The sequence below is a fragment of the Toxorhynchites rutilus genome, chromosome 2 (assembly GCF_029784135.1).
Source record: "Toxorhynchites rutilus septentrionalis strain SRP chromosome 2, ASM2978413v1, whole genome shotgun sequence".
NCBI lineage: Eukaryota > Metazoa > Arthropoda > Insecta > Diptera > Culicidae > Toxorhynchites > Toxorhynchites rutilus.
Window position 1 is genome coordinate 171,158,133 of NC_073745.1, and position 26,903 is coordinate 171,185,035.

Below are 26,903 nucleotides of genomic sequence, written 5' to 3' on the forward strand. Positions count from 1 at the left end.
ACGTCGCATTGAATGTAATTTACTGTACAACATGTCACAAAGCTGGATGGGAAGAAATTTTCCAACTGTGAAAGCTGTGGCGAGTGGCAAACGCAATAGCTAAACAGGAAGGTTTAACCGAACAAGATGGGAATATCGAGTGATAACAAAAACACAACACCAAAGGTTCTTTTCAAAACCATCAACATATTCATAAAGAGTAAACAGTAAACTAATCCATTTTTCAGGTAGATTTTCAGGTTCACGTAGGAGAAGAAAATAAAACAACATATTTAAAATATATCTTTAACAAAAGCTGTCCCCTTTGTATAGTCCTACGTCACTCCGGTTATGTCCCCGACATTACCCACCCGTCTTTTTTTTCATTATGAAATCCATATCCATGGCACCTATCGGTATCGAATTATCATCGACACCACGATTTTCGCTAAATGCTCCTTTCAGTTCGGCCTGTAAAAAACTTTTCTGAACTCTAATCCATCAAATTTGGAGCCCTAAAAAGGGCTGTTGATTATATGCTAAGCTAATATAGCACGCTCTCCTCGGATACGATGAGCCAGCTGGATGTCCTTGGGCATGATGTGACGCGTTTTGTATGGATAGCACACAAATTGATATCTTCTAATAAGCCTCCTGCAGCGTCATAACCGCGGAACTTTGGAAGCGCAAGTCGGTTTTGAAGTCCTGAGCAATTCCACGAACCAAATGCTGCAAAGGTAGCTTGCGGATCAGCAATTCGGTCGACTTCTGATAGCGACGAATTTCATGCGAAGTTCCCGGTCGATAGCGATGTGGCTTCTTCACGCTTCCTGCGGCTGATGCGCTTATCCGAGCTGCTTTCGTGGTGCCTTACCACCGAAAGACTAACGAGCTGTCTGCTTAGTCCCGATGAAACGAGTCCTCACGGTGCGAGAGTAGAGTAAGAAATGAACGAAAGCAAGGGAAGTGTCATTTTATAAAACATAAAAGAATCGAATGTAAACCCCACCCTCTTTATTGTATAAGCTTACTGTATACTCACGAATATAATAAGGGTGGGATTTAGATTCTATACTTTTATGGTTTATAAAATGACGCTTCCTTTGCTTTCGTTCATTTCTTACTCTACTCTCGCACCGTGAGGACTCGAGCTCGTTAGTCTTTCGCAGACAGCTCGTTAGTCATTCGGTGGTAAGGCACACGAAGTCAGCTCGGATAAGCGCACCAGTAGCGCAGGATAGGTGGAGAAGCCACATCGCTATCGACCGGGAACTTCTCATGAATTTCTTCGCTATCAGATATCGACCGAATTGCTGATCCGCAAGCTACCTTTGCAGCATTTGGTTCGTGGAATTGCTCAGGACTTCAAAACCGACTTGCGCTTCCAAAGTTCCGCGGTTATGACGCTGCAGGAGGCTTATTCGAAGATACCAATTTGTGTGCTATCCATGCAAAACGCGTCACATCATGCCCAAGGATATCCAGCTGGCCCATCGTATCCGAGGAGAGCGTGCTATATTAGCTTAGCATATAATCAACGGCCCTTTTCAGGGCTCCAAATTTGATGGATTAGAGTACAGAAAAGTTTTTTACAGGCCGAACTGAAAGGAGCATTTAGCGAAAATCGTGGTTTCGATAATAATTCGTTACCGATAGGTGCCATGGATATGGATTTCCTTATGAAGAATATGAAATACATGACATGATGTAGTGAATATATCCGAAGAAATCACTTTGGTGAAACTGCATTATAAAATTATTTGTGTACGAATGCCGCAATCGATAGTCGACTCTAATTTGCGCTGGGTAATTTACTCGGAGGACTCGATTCCTCCTTTGAGCATTAATAATCTCTTTCTGGCGAAACGATGTGGTATGAATCACATTATTTGAATGATAGAATGAAGAAGTTTTCTGCCAATTTCCTTCAACCTCCAAACGTATCTTTCTCCCGTTTGTCGTTTTCGCGTTCGCTAATCCTCTCTCACAACACCCATTTCTAGTTTGAGAAATTGTTGAGTAAACATTGTTTGCCAGTGCGCGTAGAGCGGGAATTCCTAAAGATTCATTGCACCTCTAATAAATTGCCGAAAGACATTCGCATTCTTACGTTCATTACATTCTTACATTCTTACGTTGATCGCACTTGATTGAAAAAATCCAAAACGAAATGTATTTGGTCGAAGCATTATATGAGTAGAAAGCAAATAATCGCTCGAAAATGACTTGATTTTCGCGATGTGAAACATTTTCCGTTTTTCATGTTATGCATCCAATATTGGATACGAAAATTTCCACTGATGGGGAAAAAATATTCAGAAGCTTTCCTGTTAATTGCGATTGATTGAAAAATAACAAAACCAAATGTATTTGGTTGCAGTGTTATATGGATAGAAAACATTAAAATAAACTATTTCGCATGAATGTATTTTTCAATTCCCAGGGGAACTGGCAGATTATTTTTCAGCAACGATGATAGCAACGAGAATTCCGCGCGTGTATGTGTGTGTGTGTGTGTGGCGGCTGCTTCGATGTTTCAAGCGGAACCGTGGCATCACTCTCCTCCTGATGGATTCCCTTTTGGCCTTAGGTTCACAAACAGGCTCTTGGTGACACCGTTCATCAGCGCATTCATGATAAACGAAATTAGCTTCACAACAACAGCGACAACATGCTCCAATCGCTGTTCAATCATAACTGAGTGGGTTTTCGAGCGGCGCTCGCTTATATACCGATTGGTGATTTCAATAGCCTGTTTTGAAAGCAATTTTAAGACTATTGAAACAAGTTTTTGGATGAAAAGTAACAAGTATATGACGCGTAGACATTTTATCTTTCAAATGAAGTGTTTATCATACCATTTCGTTCAGTTGTTTAAGAGCTATTAACGCTCAAAATCTCGGTCTCCAGCGTAACGCTTTCGTTCTCGAAACTTTGGTTTTACACCCCGGTATAGAAATGAAAGACGTAGTCCTACGTCAAAATCAATTTGTGTTTTATTATTATTTTGGATCAGTGCCACAAATTATCAAAATCTGTTCACGAATGAAGACATGAGCTTTTCCCCAGTGTCGGATGAATTCTCTTCTGTTGAAACTCAACCCAATAACTGTCAGAATGAGTATAACACAAGAGTCGAGACGCGTGAGCTTTGTCGAGTATATTGATCGAATTCGCGACTACGAAGCTGAATTTGACAGCTTGTGTGCGTGAAGCGAATGTCAACAAAGAATTGCAAAAAGAACGTGATTTTTAAACGCACCGTTTTTAACGTTTTTTGCAGAAATTTTCGTAATGGTGAGTATGTATCGAAAGAACTTTCCTCTAGGATGCTAATTTAGTTAAATCACATAAATTTACTGCAGGGGAAAACGTTTTCTTACCGCATCCGAAGGACCCTGTCTTTACTTGTGAGAAAGTAAACAAACTTTCAGGATACTAAATTTTAATAAAAATTAATAATTGTGTGCAAAATTTATCTTCCAAACGGTTGGAAAATGAGTTTTCTTATGCAGTGAAAAAAACTTTGCCGTAGCTTAAGCTGAATTTAACTTATAAGTGTTTTTCTGTGACCTTGTTTCATGCATTATCAGGAGCCATCAATCGGAGAAAATGAAACCTGCTACGTGGCTGTGGAGTTTGCGGATGTGTTCGATTACGCTGCGGGTGGAAGCCGTTTAGTCGTCGAAGGCGAAAGAGTATTCAAAGGTGGACATCTTTTAATAGTTGGTGTTGAAGAAGTTCACGATGAAGGCTTCAGTATTTTCTCGTCCTGCCTCCAGTCATCATCTCCAAGCTCGGAACCCCATACAATAAAAATTCGTACGAAAATCTCCTTCTCCAAATGGTTGTTTTCGTGTTCCTGTAAAGCTGGCCAAGGGAAGTGCAAACACGTCATGGCTGTTTTGTATCATTTGCTTAAGTATGTTTTATTTTATTTCTTTATTATTGCACATTTTGCACCAAGTTGGACTGTTTCACACAAAAGTGCGAAAATGTGAATAAAAGTGCGACCTTGCATCAAATCGATTTGCTGTCTTCAGCGCACTTATTCGTTATCAATCGAAGAATAAGTGCGCTGAAGACACCAACATGATTCGATGTTAGAGCGCACTTTTATTCGTATTTACGCACTTATGGAAAAGGCCGAAACAGTCCAACTTGGTGCAAAATGCGCAATAACGTGTTTTGAATAATAAGTAATTAATTCGCCTCTGATGGCAAGATCTGAAAGGTTTGGTGTATCATGTCTCTGGTCCATCACTGCCCCAACTTTGGCACGGTTTGCAACACGTTCAGCACGGTCTTCAATAAGTCTTTTCCTGGCTTCGCTGATGGGAGGTTGTGGCAAATTCATGTCGGGAACTGCTGATGGCCTAAGAATTAAGCGATCAGTGGCACGGCTTGTTGCTATAAAAAGTAAAATTATAATAAAAAAAAAAAATTAATATTATTGCTTCAAGGCGTGTATTACACTTCATACTTGGAGAGTAGAAGTTCGACACGGTGAAATGGAGGCTACAAATACGGGAGGTTTTTGTAGGTTCTATCTTTAGCCGTAGTCGTTGGATCCAGTCTAGATACCGCGATTTGTCCGTTTTCGGAGGGAAGACATAAACAGAAATTCCGGGGCGATATCTCTGCTTACATCCGGGGACGACACAAACAATACGGCTTTTGAATTTTGCCGATTGTTCGGAGTCAGCTTCAAGCAAATTTCGTCCGACTTGCATGTTCTCCGGGCAATTTGCGCAGCTTTTGACGTCCATATTTCACACGTTCTAAGGAAAATATTTTGAAAAATATTAGAGCACTGATTGAATAGAAGCCAGATCTTTGTATTTTAGGTATTTTATGAACGCTAAGCGGATATTTTGACGTAGGACTACGTCTAACCGGAAGATATAGGGGGTGAAATGGAAATCTAGGCACTGAACAAGTAGGAAAAAATGCAAGATTTGGAACGTTTATAACTCGAGCATTTCTCAATAGATCGCAAAGGTTTTTGCATCAATTGATAGGAAATATATCTACGCATCTATCATAACGAATAACATTTCATTTTTCTTGAGATAAATAATTGAATAATTGTGAAATATCAAGCATTGTCCAAATGCACTATGTGCCCATTTTTGATTGGTCCATTTTGTGCTCCTCAAATCGTACCGACCAAAACGGGCAACCAGAGCAGCAGCGAAATAGAATGAAGCACGATTGGAAAGGAAAAAGAAAAAAAAAGAACGAAACATTGGTCGCAGTCTCACACATGCGTAATTCTCGAGCCAGCCAGTCAGCTTAAAAATCCCCGCTCCGCTGCCGTAACGATCATTCTCATTCAAACCGTACACCACATCAGTTCGCATCACAACACATCAACAAACCAAACCAAGCAGCCAAATCTGGACATGGCAAAGGAGGAAAAATTAAGGGAAAGGCAAAACCCGCTCGAATCGTGTCGGTCTGGAGTTCCCCGCAAGGGTAGCTAGGCCGAGCGCATTAGTACCAGTGCACCAGTCCACCAAGCCGGCGTTATATAGTTTCGGCCGCCGAAGTGATCGAGTTAGCTGCCAAAGCTGCTCGCGCCGAAAACAAAACCCGCATTCGGAACAGAACACATTCGGTTCGGTGGACATCAAGTCAACAGGCAGTTGCAACGAGTGGTGAATGGCAAACGCAATCGCAAAACGGCAGCTGGTAGCAGAAGAAAATAGTTTGTTCTTTATACAATCTGCTTTGGTGGCAAATCCAGAACAAGGCGGCATCGAGGGCGTTCGAAATGGTTTTTTTTCAAAACCACGAGTACAAAGTTTTCTAAATTGAAACCATTCCATAAAACAAGGCGCTTATCAGGGCCATTAAACCTTTCAAAAAAGAGTTTACGAAATATAGTTCAATGTTTTCTAAAATAATATCCAAAATAATAATAAAAAACAATTTGATTTTTTCATAATTTGTTTGCCAGGATCTGCTGAGTATGTGAATTTGGCAGTTGTTCTGAGCTTATTGATAGTTGGGGACTTTCCTGATTATTCAATTTACACCAATTCTTAAATTGTTTCCAGATTGAAAGTACAGTAATTTACAATTAGTTCGACATTTAGCTAATTGGACGGACATGTAATGCGACATAATTAGTTGGACATTTTTGTAAACATAGAGATCCAAATTATGACCCCACATTGAAAGTCGACACTGTACCACTGTCATCGCAAATGTTCAATTACAGGTTAAAATCGCCTCCAATGCGACACTGAGTGGTGCTTCGGCACGTCGCATTGAATGTAATTTACTGTGCAACATGTCACAAAGCTGGATGGGAAGAAATTTTCCAACTGTGAAAGCTGTGGCGAGTGGCAACAAATCGCTAAACAGGAAGGTTTAGCCGAACAAGATGGGGATATCGAGTGATAACAAAACAATAAACTCTTTAGAATGAAGATAATTTTGTGATCCTGAAAAGGACCCTTTTTAGCCTGCATGTGAATCCAACGAGCGAACAAATCGTAATGAATGTATTTTTTTGCCATCGCTGCCTTTTAACGCTCATTCGTTCGTCTCGTTGGACTCGTCCCTTTGGCTGAGTCTGCCGATTTGTCTCTATCCTGTGAGCGCATACCGCTAGAGTATAAAGCGCGCGGATCCAAAAAAAATATCTCATTTTCTTTCAAACCGTAAACCAGTGTGGTTGTACGGCAACGTTTAGCATCGCATCGCATCACATCATAAAAAGAAAACAAGCAGCAACGTGGACGTGTTGACGTAACAAAGGAGGACAAGTTAAGGGAAAGGCAAAGTCTCACTCGAACCGTGCATGTTTCCAGTTCCCTGTTGGTCGCATTCATTAATTGCTCCGCAAGGGTAACTAGGCCGAACGGATTGGTGCCGGAGCACCAGTATACCTAACAGCGATTATAGAGTTTCGACCGTCGGAGTGCTCGAGTTGGCTTGCAAAGCTGCTCACGACAATCAGAAAACACGCATCAAGAACAGAGCAGCTTCGGTTCGGCGCTCGTCAAGGCAACAACTAGTTTCAGCGAGTGGCAATCGCAATCGCAAAACGGCAGCAGGTAGAAGAAAGAAAAAGTTTGTTTATACAGACCGCTTTGGTGGCAAAACCAGCCACCGTAAAACACAGCGCTTTACAGGGCCATTAAACCATTCAAAAAAGAGTTATTAAAAGTTTTTCACAATACCAATGCATTCTAAAGTGACATAATATGACATATAATATAAACTGTTTTGTTTTGTTTATGCTTGTTCTTGAACTGGTTGGGGTTTTTTAAATTGATCATTCAGTTTTCACAAACCCATGTATAGTTTCCGAATTGAAAGTGGCTTCAAATTACAACACATTGTATGCAGGATGGCATAAACGAATTTTCTCGGTAGCAAGAACTGCTTTCTTTGGTTGACTGACTGACGTTACATCTGCATTGTATAGGAAAATAACTAAGGAGCAACATGATGAGCTATGTATTTCCTGCTGCTCTGTTCTTATTTTAAGTTCTTATAGTTCGTTTATTTTTCAACAGATCGTCTCCAAAACCTCAGTTCTTTTTTATTTTTATTTACTTTGTTTACGGATACTACAAATCTTACAATTCATTCGTCTCCGAAACCACAGTTTAAGGTACGGTAATGTGCTCAATAATGAAATATATGATAGTGAATGAGTTGATGACTACCTATGCATTCCCTATCACAGCCATCATTTTGATTGTACGATATATGCATACGCCGAAAGATGCCCGGCGTTGAGCATTTAATAAGTACAAAGCCTTTAGAAAAAAATCAAGAATCAAGTTTGTAAAAAAAACGCAAAAACACAACACCAAAGGTTCTTTTCAGAACCCCCAACATGTTCATAAAAAGTAAACAGTAAAGTAATTCATTTTTCAGGTAGATAGGTAGGTAGAAGAAAATAAAACAATATAATTAAAATATATATTTAGCAAAAGCAGTCCCCTTTGTATAGTCCTACGTCACTCCGGTTATGACCCCGACATTACCCACCCGTCTTTTTATATCAAATTTCATTAATTCGGTTTACCTCTCTCGCAGGTAGATTGACAGAGGGTGTACTTCAACGGCTTTTTTTATCTACTAAATGACAATAAATTTTGGTTCGGAGCATCGGAACAGCTAAGAAAAACTATTTTTCAACAATTTCCACTAATTGTAAGATAAACACGGTACAAGTTTTCGAGAAATCAGTATATTAATTACAGAGAAAATATGCAACGGTTTGTTTACATATTTTTCACTCACACGCGAAACTTTCATAGGTGGCGACACCGTACCTTCGATGACGCGAATAGAGCATGAACGAATTTCGGAAAGCCTGCATTCAGGCACTTCTATTACTGTCAACAATTTCAGGTGATTATCACGAACGTTAAGTTGATCTTCATCAATTGCAGTGAACTTCTATTGAAAACGTGTTTGATTTCCATATTTAGAAACAAAGGAATCCGGAGAAGGCAACATTAGCTTTCGTTGAGAATTGAACTCGCGATCTTTAACGTGAAGGGTACGATCCGTTCCCGTTTCCGTTTTCGCTTTATATGATCTTCTACTATCGCCATTTCGCTCTGACACGATCTTAGTTTCTAACACTTTCTTCATCTAACTCCACTTCACTAACTCCATTTTCGGTCCCCTTGGGCGGCTTTCAATGAACCGGAAGCCACTATCTCTTTCTCCAAAATGGCATCGGAATACGATACTCGACTTCCGCTGTTTAAGCCCTTCCATCCATTACCCATATCGTAGGGGTTTTATATGATTGCTAGTCATTCATAGCCAGTATCATTAAACCGGAAATCAAAACAAGATTATGTTCGTTTTTCGCTCGTCTGTTATTGTCACCCATTGCCCATATAATTGGGGTGTATGCCATTTCTGGCCAATCGGTAGTAGATTCATAAAATATAGCTAGAGTTCTACCATATTCCATTGCCGAAGTCGCCAAAAACAAGAATTTTTTATAATAAATGGCTATCCTTTACCATTAATCGATTTCACTCTCAATTAATTGACGCTGAATTTTACGCTTTGATTTTCACTAACACGCAATGATATTCAATTTCGACGTTACGAATATCATGGCGAAAATAAATATGCAAATGAAAAATGAACTTTATGGCAAGCTGATGTTGATGTTCATTGCACTGGTGTTCATTGATAGTGATGTTCCATATTTATCGACTCTCGCTTGAGCAGTAGGTTATCAATACAAGGCAGCATGAAATTCGCCGTAATTGAATGCAGTGAACGTGAATATTTTCGGCACTGTTTTGGATAATGTTTTAGAAAGTATTGAACTGTATTTCCTAAACTCTGTTTTGGAAGGTTTAATGGCCCTGAAAAGCGCCTTGTTTTATGGAATGGTTCCAATTTAGAAAACTTAGTACTCGTGGTTTTGAAAAAAAAAACCATTTCGAACGCCCTCGATGCCGCCTTGTTCTGAATTTGCCACCAAAGCAGTTTGTATAAAGAACAAACTTTTTTCTTCTGCTACCTGATGCCGTTTTGCGATTGCGTTTGCCACTCGCCACTCGCCACTCGCTGCAACTGCCTGTTGTCTTGATGTCCACCGAACCGAATGTGTTCTGTTCCGAATGCGGGTTTTCTTATCGTCGCGAGCAGCTTTGCCAGCTAACCCGATCACTTCGGCGGCCGAAACTATATAACGCCGGCTAGGTGGACTGGTGCACTGGTACTAACGCGCTCGGCCTAGCTACCCTTGCGGGGAACTCCAGATCAACACGGTTCGAGTGGGATTTTGCCTTCCCCTTCACTTTTCCTCCTTTACCATGTCCAGACATGGCTGCTTGGGTTTGTTTGTTGATGTGTTGTGATGCGAACCGATGTGGTGTACGGTTTAAACGAGAATGATCGTTACGGCAGCGGAGCGGGGATTTTTAAGCTGATTGGCTGGCTCGAGAATTACGCATGTGTGAGACTGCGACCAATGTTTCGTTCATTTTTTTCTTTTTCCTTTCCAATCGTGCTTCATTCTATTTCGCTGCTGCTTTGGTTGCCGTTTTGGTCGGTACGATTTGAGGAGCACAAAATAGACCAATCAAAAATGGGCACATATTGCATTTTGACAATGCTTGATATTTCACAATTATTCAATTATTTATCTCAAGAAAAATGAAATGTTATTCGGTATGATAGATGCGTAGATATATTTCCTATCAATTGATGCAAAAACCTTTGCGATCTATTGAGAAATGCTCGAGTTATAAGCGTTCCAAATCTTGCATTTTTTCCCTACTTGTTCAGTGCCTAGATTTCCATTTCACCCCCTATATCTTCCGGTTAGACGTAGTCCTACGTCAATATATAGCGCCCTCTAGTCCAAAGAAAATAATAAAAAAAAAACTACAATCGATAATTACGAAAACAAAATGCTTTTTTTTCTTTGCAATTTCAATATATTATATTTTAATGAAAAGCTATGAATTTTTGAAAAAAAAGTTAGTTTTGGGAAAAACTGGAGAAAAAATTATTTTTCGGACCACCCTAAAATGGAAATGGTCACTTTAACGTAAAAATAAAAGAAGGGTCTAATGTTTTGCGATAAAGAACAAAACTACCACTTTTCACCATTTCATGCCAAACCACTATATCGGTTTGGCATGGAATGGCTGTATATATACACGATGTACACGTTATGAAAAGTCCCTCCCACACATTCATTTGAGCCCATAGTAACAACATGCAACCGAGCCTGGCCCATTGCACGCGCGCCAGATTAACGATGATGCGCGCGAGAATTCGCCAGAAAGGAAAACAAGGTATCACCTTGCATAAGTACCAAGCCACCGGGATGAACGCAGACTCAGCAGTCTGTAGTCTTTATAATGGGTTCGATGCTAAAATATAAGTTAGTTCTAAGTATGATGTTGTAGCGATAAGTGAAATCGTGAATAAATTTATTTTTTATGCTTTCCCGTACGGAAGCTACATAACTGGCGCAGTCATAGTGAAGTGGAAGTAAAGTGCAGTAAAGTGCACGACCGAGCAACGTTTATTGGAAACATCTGGACTACCGGGAAACCACCGGTGAGGGAATATCACCGATTAGCGTAGCCCAGAAGCGAGGAACTACCATCGAACCTAATCATCAACTTAGAAACTCCAGGAGATGATCACCATCATCCTCTTGTAAGTATTTTTTTTTATTTCTTCCTAAGTGAGTGTTAAAGTGAAAAAAGTAACATAACTCTCGCAACAAAAATCAGCTGCCCCGTAAGCAAAAGTAAAGCACGGAGGCAAGCGGCACAAAATACAACGTTCAGCAATTTTAAAAGCGAGCGAAACTAACAGCCACAAACCGCGAGGTGCAGTGCAGTGTGAGCGAATATCATAGCAGTGCATTCTTGTGTGTGCAAATTATAAGCAAGATTATCATTGGTAAAATGGATCAACGCGAATTTATGATTTCACCCGACCTTATGCCAGCACCAGAGCTGGACGGGAGAATAATTATTGAACAAGAACCTCAGGAGAACCCACAACAAGTCACAGTTGAAAGTTTGTTGGGTCATATAAAAACATTAACGAGCAATCAAAACGCTTTGATTGACGAACTCCATAGATTGCGATCGAAATCAGAAGATCCCTTCTTACAGTTCCGAACACCAGACCCGATTAAAAATCTGGCCACTTTTGCGGGTAACAAAAAAGAAACACATGCTTGGTTAGAAGATGCGGAGAATACACTCGCACTCTTCCAGTCATACAAAAATGAACCCATTTACAGCCAATTAGTGAGAGCTGTTAAAAATAAAATTATTGGCGATGCCAAAGAAATATTGATAGCGGCTGGCAACCCAAATCAGTGGGAACAAATCAAAGAAATAATCCTAAATTCTTATGGGGACAGAAGAGATCTTACATCTCATATTCAATCCCTTTTCTATGTTAACCAGGGAAAGAAGACTCTAACTGAGTTTTACAACCAAGTTAAGATAATTGATACGTCAATTAAGGCGACAGCAGCTTTGATGGACGACTACAAATCATCCACTAAAGCTATAAATAGTTTAATAAGTCTTATGGCTTTAACAAGATTCATCGACGGGCTAAATGACGAGCTATCAATGCACGTTAGGAGTTATAGACCGCAATCCCTTGAGGACGCTTACTCCATAACTATGCAATATTCTAATGCAGCATATAGACAAAGACTCAACAAACAAACAATAGATCAAAAGACGACCAAAGCAAACAACTTTAAACCATCCGATAGCACCAACAAAAATTCCAACTTGATCCTCAACCCGTTCAATCAAAAACCAAACACTTTCAACAACGGTGGATCTTCGAATACGAAACCATCCTATCCAATTGCAAAGTCAAATGGGTCCGGTAGATTTAAGAATAGAGAGCCGCTACCAGACGACGATGTTTCCATGAGAACAGCAAAATCTCGGACGGAGGTTAACAACCACGAAACTGGGCAAAGACAAAAAAGGGACGACGGCAAAAATTGTGGGGATGAACACGACACCTCCCAACAGCTCGAAGAGTCAATCTTAAACTCGGAGGACGACGATTATTTTGTCGACGAGGAGCCCTTATCTAAGGTAACCAACATAAAAGGAACACACACAATCGACAAATCAGCATCCTTCGATCCGTTTTAACTGAATTTGACTTAGAAATAATTTATAAACCTGGCAGAGAAAACGTCGTAGCCGACGCCCTGTCTAGAATAAAACCAGCAGAAATAAACTCCAATGACATACAGGAAAATCAAGACGAACCCGACACCGACGGCATGACAGTACATTCAGCAGACACCAGCAACGATCATTATATTTGGACAACAGAAAGACCAACAAATTCATTCAAAAACCAGATCATATTTAAAATTTCTCCTACAGACATAGAAGCTCACGAACAAATCTTCACAAAATACCACAGATTTATAATCTCAAAACCAAACTACACAGAACAAGACATAGTAACTATTTTTAAAGAAAAACTTAATCCAAACGGTATAAATTGCATCTATTGCCCTTTAATGCTAACACAATTAATTCAGGAAACATATCGCAAACATTTTTCTCATAACAAAATCTTCAAGCTCCTTATTTCACAGGTATTACTCCAGGACATAAGGCTACCAGAGGAACAGGACGAAATCGTGCGCAAAACTCACGACTATGCCCATAGAGGGATCAAAGAGAATAAAGCTCAAATCCTGTTAGAATTTTTCTTCCCCGAAATTGATAAAAAATTGAAAGTTTATATAAATAACTGTCCTACTTGCAAAAAAAGACGGGTGGGTAATGTCGGGGTCATAACCGGAGTGACGTAGGACTATACAAAGGGGACAGCTTTTGCTAAATATATATTTTAATTATATTGTTTTATTTTCTTCTACCTACCTATCTACCTGAAAAATGAATTACTTTACTGTTTACTTTTTATGAACATGTTGGGGGTTCTGAAAAGAACCTTTGGTGTTGTGTTTTTGCGTTTTTTTTTTACAAACTTGATTCTTGATTTTTTTCTAAAGGCTTTGTACTTATTAAATGCTCAACGCCGGGCATCTTTCGGCGTATGCATATATCGTACAATCAAAATGATGGCTGTGATAGGGAATGCATAGGTAGTCATCAACTCATTCACTACCATATATTTCATTATTGAGCACATTACCGTACCTTAAACTGTGGTTTCGGAGACGAATGAATTGTAAGATTTGTAGTATCCGTAAACAAAGTAAATAAAAATAAAAAAGAACTGAGGTTTTGGAGACGATCTGTTGAAAAATAAACGAACTATAAGAACTTAAAATAAGAACAGAGCAGCAGGAAATACATAGCTCATCATGTTGCTCCTTAGTTATTTTCCTATACAATGCAGATGTAACGTCAGTCAGTCAACCAAAGAAAGCAGTTCTTGCTACCGAGAAAATTCGTTTATGCCATCCTGCATACAATGTGTTGTAATTTGAAGCCACTTTTAATTCGGAAACTATACATGGGTTTGTGAAAACTGAATGATCAATTTAAAAAACCCCAACCAGTTCAAGAACAAGCATAAACAAAACAAAACAGTTTATATTATATGTCATATTATGTCACTTTAGAATGCATTGGTATTGTGAAAAACTTTTAATAACTCTTTTTTGAATGGTTTAATGGCCCTGTAAAGCGCTGTGTTTTACGGTGGCTGGTTTTGCCACCAAAGCGGTCTGTATAAACAAACTTTTTCTTTCTTCTACCTGCTGCCGTTTTGCGATTGCGATTGCCACTCGCTGAAACTAGTTGTTGCCTTGACGAGCGCCGAACCGAAGCTGCTCTGTTCTTGATGCGTGTTTTCTGATTGTCGTGAGCAGCTTTGCAAGCCAACTCGAGCACTCCGACGGTCGAAACTCTATAATCGCTGTTAGGTATACTGGTGCTCCGGCACCAATCCGTTCGGCCTAGTTACCCTTGCGGAGCAATTAATGAATGCGACCAACAGGGAACTGGAAACATGCACGGTTCGAGTGAGACTTTGCCTTTCCCTTAACTTGTCCTCCTTTGTTACGTCAACACGTCCACGTTGCTGCTTGTTTTCTTTTTATGATGTGATGCGATGCGATACTAAACGTTGCCGTACAACCACACTGGTTTACGGTTTGAAAGAAAATGAGATATTTTTTTTGGATCCGCGCGCTTTATACTCTAGCGGTACACGCTCACAGGATAGAGACAAATCGGCAGACTCAGCCAAAGGGACGAGTCCAACGAGACGAACGAATGAGCGTTAAAAGGCAGCGATGGCAAAAAAATACATTCATTACGATTTGTTCGCTCGTTGGATTCACATGCAGGCTAAAAAGGGTCCTTTTCAGGATCACAAAATTATCTTCATTCTAAAGAGTTTATTGTTTTGTTATCACTCGATATCCCCATCTTGTTCGGCTAAACCTTCCTGTTTAGCGATTTGTTGCCACTCGCCACAGCTTTCACAGTTGGAAAATTTCTTCCCATCCAGCTTTGTGACATGTTGCACAGTAAATTACATTCAATGCGACGTGCCGAAGCACCACTCAGTGTCGCATTGGAGGCGATTTTAACCTGTAATTGAACATTTGCGATGACAGTGGTACAGTGTCGACTTTCAATGTGGGGTCATAATTTGGATCTCTATGTTTACAAAAATGTCCAACTAATTATGTCGCATTACATGTCCGTCCAATTAGCTAAATGTCGAACTAATTGTAAATTACTGTACTTTCAATCTGGAAACAATTTAAGAATTGGTGTAAATTGAATAATCAGGAAAGTCCCCAACTATCAATAAGCTCAGAACAACTGCCAAATTCACATACTCAGCAGATCCTGGCAAACAAATTATGAAAAAATCAAATTGTTTTTTATTATTATTTTGGATATTATTTTAGAAAACATTGAACTATATTTCGTAAACTCTTTTTTGAAAGGTTTAATGGCCCTGATAAGCGCCTTGTTTTATGGAATGGTTTCAATTTAGAAAACTTTGTACTCGTGGTTTTGAAAAAAAACCATTTCGAACGCCCTCGATGCCGCCTTGTTCTGGATTTGCCACCAAAGCAGATTGTATAAAGAACAAACTATTTTCTTCTGCTACCAGCTGCCGTTTTGCGATTGCGTTTGCCATTCACCACTCGTTGCAACTGCCTGTTGACTTGATGTCCACCGAACCGAATGTGTTCTGTTCCGAATGCGGGTTTTGTTTTCGGCGCGAGCAGCTTTGGCAGCTAACTCGATCACTTCGGCGGCCGAAACTATATAACGCCGGCTTGGTGGACTGGTGCACTGGTACTAATGCGCTCGGCCTAGCTACCCTTGCGGGGAACTCCAGACCGACACGATTCGAGCGGGTTTTGCCTTTCCCTTAATTTTTCCTCCTTTGCCATGTCCAGATTTGGCTGCTTGGTTTGGTTTGTTGATGTGTTGTGATGCGAACTGATGTGGTGTACGGTTTGAATGAGAATGATCGTTACGGCAGCGGAGCGGGGATTTTTAAGCTGACTGGCTGGCTCGAGAATTACGCATGTGTGAGACTGCGACCAATGTTTCGTTCTTTTTTTTTCTTTTTCCTTTCCAATCGTGCTTCATTCTATTTCGCTGCTGCTCTGGTTGCCCGTTTTGGTCGGTACGATTTGAGGAGCACAAAATGGACCAATCAAAAATGGGCACATAGTGCATTTGGACAATGCTTGATATTTCACAATTATTCAATTATTTATCTCAAGAAAAATGAAATGTTATTCGTTATGATAGATGCGTAGATATATTTCCTATCAATTGATGCAAAAACCTTTGCGATCTATTGAGAAATGCTCGAGTTATAAACGTTCCAAATCTTGCATTTTTTCCTACTTGTTCAGTGCCTAGATTTCCATTTCACCCCCTATATCTTCCGGTTAGACGTAGTCCTACGTCAAAAATTCGCAAAAGATATTAGTAAACTTCCGAATAACTCCAAGCCATTTTGGAGGCTCGCTAAAATTCTCAAGACCAAGTCTAATCCTATTCCTCCTCTTCTTCAACCTGACAATTCAGAACAATTGATAACACCTGCCGAAAAGGCTAATGCAATTGGCAACCATTTCGCTAGTTCACACAATCTTGGCCAGAACATTACAAGTCCATTTGAAGCTTCGGCGAATGATACTGTAAGGGCTATTGACAATATCCATTCTGTACCTCAAGAGAATGAAATCATCTCGACTGGTTATCTCGGTTATACGCTCGTTGAAGAATATGAAGGCCCCGGCTTCGATAGTATATTTAACATTGAGTTGAAACATCTTAGTAACAACTTATATGAAATTATGACTTCTGTCTTCAACAGATGTCTATCACTTGGCTACTTCCCCTCGAGTTGGAAGTTGGCAAAAGTGATCCCGATACTAAAGGGTGTGTCACATCAAATTGCATCACGGAAAAAACGCTGTAGAAAATTTAATTTTTAGGAATTATATCTTCAGCTTTCGCTTTAAAATCAGATAAGAGTGTATAGATCACGTTGGCCATGCTTCACTGTGAAAAATGTCGTCGAACGAAAAAGAGCGTCGTGAATTAATCCTGTGCACTCATTTCGAGAATCCGGAGTTGTCACATCGGGTCATTGGTAAGATGCTGGGAATCGTCCAATCCACGGTCAGCAGAGTACTAAAACGATACTTCGAGAACCTAACCATCGACCGGAAGGTGAAGAACGGCAAAAATGGATGCTCCGTCAGTGAAAAAGATCATAAGCGCGTAGTTAAGCAGTTTGGACGTGATCCGAGAAGTTCGGTCCGGGATGTCGCCAATAAGCTGAATTTGTCAAGTTCATTCGTCCAGCGGACCAAGCAAGGACATACAAGGTTCAGAAGGCTCCTAACCGCGACGAAAGGCAAAACATGGTGGGGAAGACGCGAGCCCGGAAGCTGTACACCGAAATACTGACGAAGCCGCATTGCCTAGTAATGGACGACGAAACCTACGTCAAAGCGGACTTTTGTCAGCTGCCGGGCCTGTTGTTCTTCTCCGCAGAGGACAAATTCAGCGTTCCGGAGGAGATTCGCAAGCAGAAACTATCCAAGTTTGCCAAAAAGTACATGGTGTGCAAGCGATCTGCTCTTGCGGAAAGCGGAGCGCCCCCTTCGTGATGACCGGCACGGTAAACGGGCAGGTTTACCTTAAGGAGTGCCTACAGAAGCGCTTACTACCACTATTGAAGCAGCACGAAGGCCCGATCATCTTCTGGCCGGATCTCGCTTCGTGCCACTATTCAAAGGACTCGTTGGAGTGGTACGAAGCCAATGGGGTCACCTTCGTGCCAAAGGAAATGAACCCGCCCAATGCGCCGGAGCTTCGCCCAATAGAGAAATATTGGGCGATTATGAAGCAGGCCCTCCGGAAGAACCCAAAAGTTGTCAAATCGGTGGTGGACTTCAAGAGAAAATGGATTTCTGTTCAAAAAAAACTACAACCTGACGTTGTACAGAACCTTATGGACGGGGTAAAGAGGAAGGTGCGAGCATACGGGCTTGGGCTCGAAGTATGAATAAAAAGAAAATGCCAAAAGTTGTTTAATAGTTTTTATTTTACTGTCTAAAATTTTCAAAAGGATCGGTCTACTGGGCGAATTTCTACAGCGTTTTTTCCGTGATGCAAATTGATGTGACACACCCTTTAAAACCCGGGAAAGATCCTTCTTCTTCAAAGAGCTATCGACCAATTAGCCTTCTCCCAGCATTTTCGAAAGTATTCGAAAAAATTATATTGACGCGCATTCTTGCTTTTGCAGATGAGCACAATATATTTTTGGATGAGCAGTTTGGATTCCGAAAAGGCTACTCTTCCATTCACCAGCTTCGTAGAGTATACAATATAATCAGACGAAACAAGTCAGTTTCAAAATCATCTGCCATGGCACTTCTTGATGTTGAAAAAGCATTTGATAATGTTTGGCATAATGGTCTCATTTACAAGCTTCAGAACTTTGGTTTTCCTACATACTTGATAAAAATTATCAAAAATTATCTTTCTGATAGAGCGTTCAATGTTTGATTAGTATATTGTTCTAAAATGAAAATGATCTAAAACTCAGCCATGTAGAATGCATATGGCCGAGAGTTATAAATATAGTTGAAATCAGAATCTCGTAGAAGACAGACGTCTGAATAAAATCCAATTCTTCTCCAATCCGAGAAGTTTTGAGTACTGTAGTTTTACAATTTACGCGATCCGAATAACCCGTTCCCGAATTAAGTGGAACTTGTGCCCAGGTTCCTCAGCCCGTTCCTTAGTTAAAAGGAAAACGAGACGGGACACAGTGCGTTTCGGAAGTAGTATCCAGCATCGCGTGAATGCAATTGAACAATCCGGTTCAATTGCACCAGCTGTAGGAGACAGTGTTTGACTGAGTCAAGTGGCATCCAAGTTTTTGGGCCAAGAGGCCAATAGTGCCGTGAAGCACTATGTCGCTTCGGACATTCCGGGTAATCGGCAGAAACAAGTGGCATTCACGTTTTTAGGCCCAGAGGCCATTAGTGCCGTTAAGAAAGCCTTCGCGTCGGACAATCCGGGTAATCCGCTGAAACATTGGTCCTTCGAACCGGATGCGAAGGACATTCCGGGGACCAAAAAGTGATTGTGGCCACGTTTGTCAAGAACAAAGGTTCGGTGTGGAATCTGCCATTTTGCACGCGATGTGTGAAACCAATAGACATTGTTAGTGCATCCGTTGTTCGAGACAATTAGCAAAGAAGATTGCAATTGTTCAGTGTCGAAGACTAAGTAGTGACTTTGACCCTTTGTGAAGGGGAACAATATCTATTGTTTCTCGCGATTTAACTCAAGCCAAGCTACGCTAGCATTGTTGGATCGATACGTTGTTCGATCGATCGATCGCAATTGAAAGGACGCTTTATATCCTTTGCTCGGGCAAGTAGTGCACCGTGTTTAGCAATTCGGTAACTGTGCAGTGTTTTTTCGAAATTCCTTGGTGACCGAAACATCCTCGTCGGGAAAGAGTCGAAGAAAAAGACTATACGGGAAGAAGTTTTACGTACCGTCCCACCCACGTTCCGTCGCGTTTGTGAATCTATTTTCGTTGTTGTGGTCGTTCGAATAACGCCAACGTCGGGAGATGGCCACCATGAAAGTGAGGGATAAAAAGTTGAAAGACAAATTAACTGTTCGACGGTCATTACTTTCAACACTCGAGACAGTGGAAGCCTTCATGGATAATTACGAGGAAGAACGAGATTTCCCACAAGTACCAGTGTGGCTGGAGATACTCGACCAGGCTTTCCAGGACTGCTTGAAGGTTCAATCCGAAATTGAAAGGATGGACAATGGAGACGCCCCGTTAGTGAAGCATCTCCAGGAACGCCACCAGTTCCAGAGTAGATACTGTGCAACCAAGGGATGGTTGATGAACAGGCGATTGCTGGACCTGAACTCAACCATCAATGTACACGATGCAGCTCCAGCTCAACCTACTAGCTTCCACCTACGGTTGCCAAAAATAGATCTGCCGAAGTTTGACGGCGACTATTCACGGTGGCTGGGATTTCGTGACACCTTCAAATCGATGGTACATGACGTCAAGGACATTCCACTGGTAGCGAAGCTGCAGTTCCTGCTCCAGTCTTTAGAGGGTGAGGCACGTACGCCTTACGAGACGGTGGATATAGTGGCAGCCAATTATGTCATCACCTGGGAAGCCCTCCTAAAGCGCTATGATAACAAGCGGTTTTTAACAAAACAGTTGTATCGTACACTACACGATCTCGCTCCAATCCGGAAAGAATCTGCACAGGATCTTCATCATCTTGTAGACGATTTTCAACGCCATGTGAAGGCACTGGCGAAGCTTGGTGAGTTGGTGGAAACGTGGGACACTCCACTGATTTGTATGTTGTCCTATAAAATGGACCCTGCTACCCTCAGAGCCTGGGAGGAGTATGCACCAAAGTCGGATAATGTTGGGTACGAAGCATGTATCGAGTTTCTCTACCAGCGAATTCGGATTCTGCAAACAGTGTCAACAGAGATCCAACATCGTTCTCAAGCAGCACCAGCCAAGGTGGCCGGTCCCCATTCCTTCAGCAAGAAGCTCCCCACTACGAAGGCGGTTGCTAACTCCGCTACCGCAAGTTCGCGTCCAAGTCCACCATCCTGCATTGCATGCCCGGAGAAGCATCTATTGTTTCAGTGTTCAGCCTTTCAAAGAATGACCGTTGAGCAGCGCCGCGAACTAATTTCCCAGAAGCGACTTTGTTGGAACTGCTTCAAATCGTCACATATCGCACGGAGATGCGACTCCAAGTACACCTGTCGTCATTGTCACGAACGCCACCATACGCTGTTGCACAAATCCTCGAGCGACCCTGCAGCACAGTCAACACCCCAGTACCCGACACAACAAGCGAATTCCCACGGATCGGGTATTTTGGTTCCCGAAGTAAGCGTTCCTGCTCATAGCAGTTCCCCATCAACTGTTTTCCTGTCCACTGTTTCGCTGTGGATCGAGGATCAATTTGGAAGACAACATTCTGCTCGAGCATTAATCGACTCTGGTTCGCAGTCGAACTTCATCTCAAAGAAGCTGGCTCGTCGTTTGTGTCTACAGTCAGATCGAGTACGTGTTCCCATCGCTGGCATCGGTGAAACAACAGTGACGGTTACCCAGTCTGTCATCTCCACTATCCACTCCAAGAACAACGAGTTTTCCAGCAAGTTAGAGTTCCTGGTTTTACCGAATCCAACCTCTGAACTTCCCACGTCAAATGTCGACATATCCATGTGGAAAATCCCGTCAAACTTCCCATTAGCTGACCCTGCATTCAACGTGTCGAGTCCTATCGACCTGTTACTCGGAATCGAACAATTCCACGAATACATTATGAGTGGTAGAATAATCCTCGGGAAAGGATGTCCAGTACTATTCGAGACTGTCTTCGGGTGGGCTGTAATCGGTCGATGCTACGGCACAACTCCACCAACTACTCCGGTCTGCCACATCGCCACCACTCGAAATCTGGAATCTCTTTTGGAACGGTTCTGGGAGCTCGAATCCTTGCAGTCCGACCGAATCTATTCTGCTAAGGAGATCGCCTGCGAGGAGCTATATCAGGGTACTACGACTAGAAAATCCGACGGGAGATATGTAGTGTCTCTTCCCAAATCACAGGACCCTTACATTCAACTCGGTGAATCCCGTGCAATCGCCGAAAGACGTCTACTATGCTTGGAGCGAAAACTTGAACGTGATGCATCCGTAAAGGAAGCCTACCATGAGTTCTTGGAAGAATATTCACGGCTAGGCCATATGCGACGGCTCGAGGATCCGGTGGACAACTCCATTTACCACTACTATTTGCCACACCACCCCGTATTCAAAGCCAGCAGTACAACCACGAAAGTACGGGTCGTATTTGATGCGTCCTGCCGTACGTCGTCTGGTAGTTCCCTCAATGATCTTCTGCTTGTCGGGCCAATCGTTCAAGAGGATCTTCAGTCAATTAAATTGCGTTTCCGGACAAAACCAATCGGTCTTGTGGCGGACATTGAAAAAATGTTCCGTCAGATTGCAGTTTGTCGCAACGATCAACCACTCCTCAGAATACTTTTTCGACAGAAGCCAACGGATCCAATCTCCACGTACGAGCTTCAGACCGTTACCTACGGTACCTCTTCTGCGCCGTTTCTCTCCACACGTACTCTCGTACAGCTCGCTACAGATGAAGGCGAGAACTTTCCGATGGCCAAAAAGGCCGTCCTCGAAGACTTTTACGTGGACGACCTCATCAGCGGTGCATCTACACCCGAAGAAGCCGTAGAACTCCGTCGACAGCTCAGTGCTATGTTGCAATCCGCCGGGTTTCCGTTGAGGAAATGGGCCTCCAACAGTTCGGCAGTCCTAGCCGAAATACCATCGGAGGAATTGGCAATTCAGCCGGTTTACGAATTCGCCGACGAGCAGTCGGTGTCTACACTCGGACTTATATGGGAACCGCATTCCGATACTTTGCGGTTTCGGATCCAACTTACACCTCCTGCAGTCGAACTCACCCGACGGAATGTACTGTCGTACATTGCCAAGATCTACGATCCATTGGGCCTTGCCGGTCCGGTAATTTCAACAGCCAAGCAGTTTATGCAGCGCTTGTGGGCATTGAAGAACAACGATGGGAATTCCTACGCTTGGGACGATCCACTTCCGACAAGGATCCAAGATGAATGGAAAGCATTTCATTACCAATTGAACTTGGTGAGCGATGTTCGCATCCCCCGATTCGTTTCGGTGGCCGGTGCTACCAGCTTCGAATTGCACTTCTTCTCAGACGCCTCCGAAAGGACATACGGTACATGCGTGTACATGCGTTCCGAAGATCAACGCCAGAACGTTGTCGTCCACCTGCTTGCAGCAAAATCAAGGGTCACGCCATTGAAGACCCGCCATTCCATTGCCCGCTTGGAACTCTGTGCTGCAGTTCTCTCTACAGACCTGTTCCTGAAGGTAATTACCTCGCTTAAATCTAACTTTCCTGTTTTCTTCTGGGTAGACTCCATGACCGTGCTTCAATGGCTGAAAGCATCACCCAACAGATGGAAAACTTTTGTGGGCAACCGAGTGTCCAAAATTCAAATTGCGACAGTTGGTCATCCATGGTACCACGTGCCAGGAAAGGACAATCCGGCCGATGATATATCTCGTGGCCTCACTCCAGCCGAACTTCTTCACCAAGAGCGATGGTGGACCGGGCCTGCTTGGCTCAAGCAGACCAAGAAACATTGGCCAAGCCAACTCGTCGATTCCGTGGCATCCTCCAAGGCTGTCGTCGAAGAATGTAAAGTGTGCCTGGCGGCACTCATATCTCCCACGGATCAACTGTGCGATTGGTTGTTCAACTGTTTCTCGTCGTATACTAAGCTACGGAAGGCCGTGGCATACTTCCTGCGGTACATGGGTGTACTGCACGCAACAGCTGCCAAGAAACATCCTGATGGGGCTTGTGCGGCATCCTCGAAGACACCATGTGAGCCACACACACATCTCACTGCATCCGATCTTCAAGACGCTGAACATGTTCTGTGTCAACTATCCCAGCGTGAAACGTTTCCGACGGAGCTGAAAGCACTACGCAATGGACGACCAGTTGACAAAACATCACCTATGAAATTCTTCAATCCAATGCTCTCCAAGGACGGCCTCATCAAGGTTGGTGGTCGTATTCAAGACTCCAACTCTCCCGAAGGAATGAAGCATCCAATCATCATCTCGAGTAAACACCGACTGGCACACCTGCTTGCTGATCACTACCACCGAACTCTAATGCACGCCGGACCGCAGCTGATGACGACCACCATCAGACAGAAGTTCTGGATTCTACGAGGCAGAGATTTATTGCGTCAAGTGTACCACCAGTGCCATACCTGCTTCCGTAGAAAACCGGTATTGATCCAGCAAGCAACAGCAGATTTACCTAACTCCAGAGTGACACCGTCGCGGCCATTTTCAGTCTCCGGTGTCGACTATTGCGGCCCGATCCTCTTACGTGGTCCACACCGTAGAGCAGGACCAGTCAAAGCATACATCGCTTTATTCGTGTGCTTCTCAACGCGGGCCGTACATCTGGAGCTCGTCAGCGATCTCTCCACAGCAGCATTCCTGGCTGCTCTGAAGCGGTTCATAGCACGGCGTGGCAAGGTCTGTGAACTTCATTCAGACAATGCTACAAACTTTAAGGGAGCCGCCAACGAGCTGCATCATCTCTTTAAAATGCTTAAAACGGACGACAGCAGCCGAAAACTCATTTTCGACTGGTGCGCTAATGCAGAAATCAGGTGGAAATTCATTCCACCGCGCGCACCTCACTTTGGTGGTCTGTGGGAGGCGGCGGTGAAATCGGCGAAGAGTCATCTTCTGAAGGAAGTGGGTAATACAACCGTCACCCACGAAGAAATGCTGACCCTGCTCGCCCAGGTCGAAATGTGCCTCAACTCACGGCCCATAACTGAGATGTCCAATGACCCAACGGATCTAGAGGCTCTTACACCGGGTCATTTCCTGGTCGGTTCGAACCTGCAATCGATTCCAGAAGCCGACTACAAGCAATTACCAGACAACAAGCTCAACCGTTGGCAGCTGATGCAAAAACGACTCCAGGCAATTTGGAAGCGCTGGAGCACCGAGTATTTACAGCAGCTGCAAGCCCGTTCATCAAAAGGCATCAAACCTCCCGTTGACATCCGAGTGGGCCGACTAGTCATCATTAAGGACGACAACCTTCCCCCAGCCCAGTGGATGTTGGGTCGCATAACGAAGATTCATCCCGCTCATGATGGTATCGTTAGAGTCGTCACCTTGAAGACGGCATCTGCAGACAATGTTGTCCGTCCTGTCGTCAAACTTTCACTTCTTCCAATGCCATCAAACGTGAACGACGTTGAGAATGAGGTACCAAAATGATTTATTGTTTATTAAATTAGTTTGTTTCTTACCAGCCACCAATCCAGCCGGTCCCTATGATGGTAACCGAACTCGCAATGAGCAGCCCATCAATCACCCAATATCTTGGACCGCAGTCAGTTCATCGATTCGTACGCAGCAGTGTCCGTATAGTAATTAAAATACGTGACTATTTTAAAGTGGCCGGAATGATTAGTATATTGTTCTAAAATGAAAATGATCTAAAACTCAGCCATGTAGAATGCATATGGCCGAGAGTTATAAATATAGTTGAAATCAGAATCTCGTAGAAGACAGACGTCTGAATAAAATCCAATTCTTCTCCAATCCGAGAAGTTTTGAGTACTGTAGTTTTACAAGTGGAACTTGTGCCCAGGTTCCTCAGCCCGTTCCTTAGTTAAAAGGAAAACGAGACGGGATCACAGTGCGTTTCGGAAGTAGTATCCAGCATCGCGTGAATGCAATTGAACAATCCGGTTCAATTGCACCAGCTGTAGGAGACAGTGTTTGACTGAGTCAAGTGGCATCCAAGTTTTGGGCCAAGAGGCCAATAGTGCCGTGAAGCACTATGTCGCTTCGGACATTCCGGGTAATCGGCTGAAACAAGTGGCATTCACGTTTTTAGGCCCAGAGGCCATTAGTGCCGTTAAGAAAGCCTTCGCGTCGGACAATCCGGGTAATCCGCTGAAACAATGTTTCTATAAACAATATTTCATCATAGAAATTAATCGTGAATGCAGGTGTTCCTCAAGGATTCATCTTGGGACCAATTCTTTTCAATATCTACACTTCAGATATTCCCGCACTCCCATGTGATGGGAAACTGTCACTATTTGCAGATGACACTGCTATCATTTACAAGGGCAGGAGTATCACAGAACTAAGATCTAAACTTCAAAGAGGGTTAGACGCTTTGTCTGGATATTTCAATAATTGGAAAATATGCATAAATGCAGCAAAGACACAAGTCATATTGTTTCCCCACAAGAACACTCCAAAGCTTGTTCCTCCTCAAAATATGACAGTCAGTCTTAATGGCAATATTATTGAATGGTCTTCAGAAGTAGTGTATCTGGGTTTAACTTTCGATCGAAAGCTTACCTTCAGAGCACACATTGACAAAACAGACACAAGATGCAACATTTTAATCAGGTCATTGTATCCCCTGATCAATAGATACTCTCGATTATCTCTAACGAATAAACTTGCAGTATCCAAACAAATAATATTTCCAGTTATCGCATATGCGATGCCCGTTTGGGAGTGCTGTGCTCCAACACACAAATTAAAACCTCAACGCATACAAAACAAAATTCTTCGTATGATTCTAAACTCTCCTCCCAGAACGCGAAATTCAGAGATACATCAGCTGGCCGGGATTAAAACCTTGGATGAAATTATCAATAGTAATTGTATGAGATTTGAACAGAGTTGCGCTCTATCAACACACGGAATAATACAAAATCTGTATGATTATGCTACCTGACTTCATAGTCGTTACCTTTCAAGGTAACGGATTTGGGTTTGGGTGGATATATTTATTTCCAGTTAGATAAGTAGTATAAATTGGGATAATGTAAATAATTTGGGGAGGGTATCTTATAAGTTAGATTTAGGTAAATAAAAAAAAAGCTAACAAAAAACTAGAAAAGTTTAGGCATGATTTTACAATAGGAATATGAAACAATCGAATAATGTGTATGATACAAATCATTACAAAACATAACATTACAACTTAAAGATGTAGAACCCTACGTTGATCACTTGAAATGTAGTATTATATTATAATGTAAACCAAATTAAGAAATAAAAAGAATTTAAGTAAAAAAAAAAAAGACGGGTGGGTAATGTCGGGGACATAACCGGAGTGACGTAGGACTATACAAAGAGGACAGCTTTTGTTAAATATATATTTTAAATATATTGTTTTATTTTCTTCTCCTACGTGAATACCT

The 26,903-nt window shown here is 42.3% G+C and overlaps 2 protein-coding genes across 2 annotated transcripts; one reads left to right on the forward strand and one right to left on the reverse strand.

Moving 5' to 3' along the window:
* Positions 1-4,094: 4,094 nt before the first annotated feature.
* On the reverse strand, positions 4,095-4,751 carry LOC129769800 (uncharacterized). The gene is made up of 2 exons (XM_055772277.1): positions 4,463-4,751; positions 4,095-4,389 (listed from the first exon to the last, which is right to left on the reverse strand). Exons 1-2 carry the CDS (start codon positions 4,746-4,748, stop codon positions 4,106-4,108), a joined length of 570 nt encoding a protein of 189 aa, XP_055628252.1. The 5' UTR covers positions 4,749-4,751; the 3' UTR covers positions 4,095-4,105.
* Positions 4,752-19,617: 14,866 nt separating this feature from the next.
* On the forward strand, positions 19,618-24,948 carry LOC129766383 (uncharacterized). The gene has a single exon (XM_055766910.1). It carries the CDS (start codon positions 19,618-19,620, stop codon positions 24,946-24,948), a length of 5,331 nt encoding a protein of 1,776 aa, XP_055622885.1.
* The last annotated feature ends 1,955 nt before the right edge of the window (positions 24,949-26,903 follow it).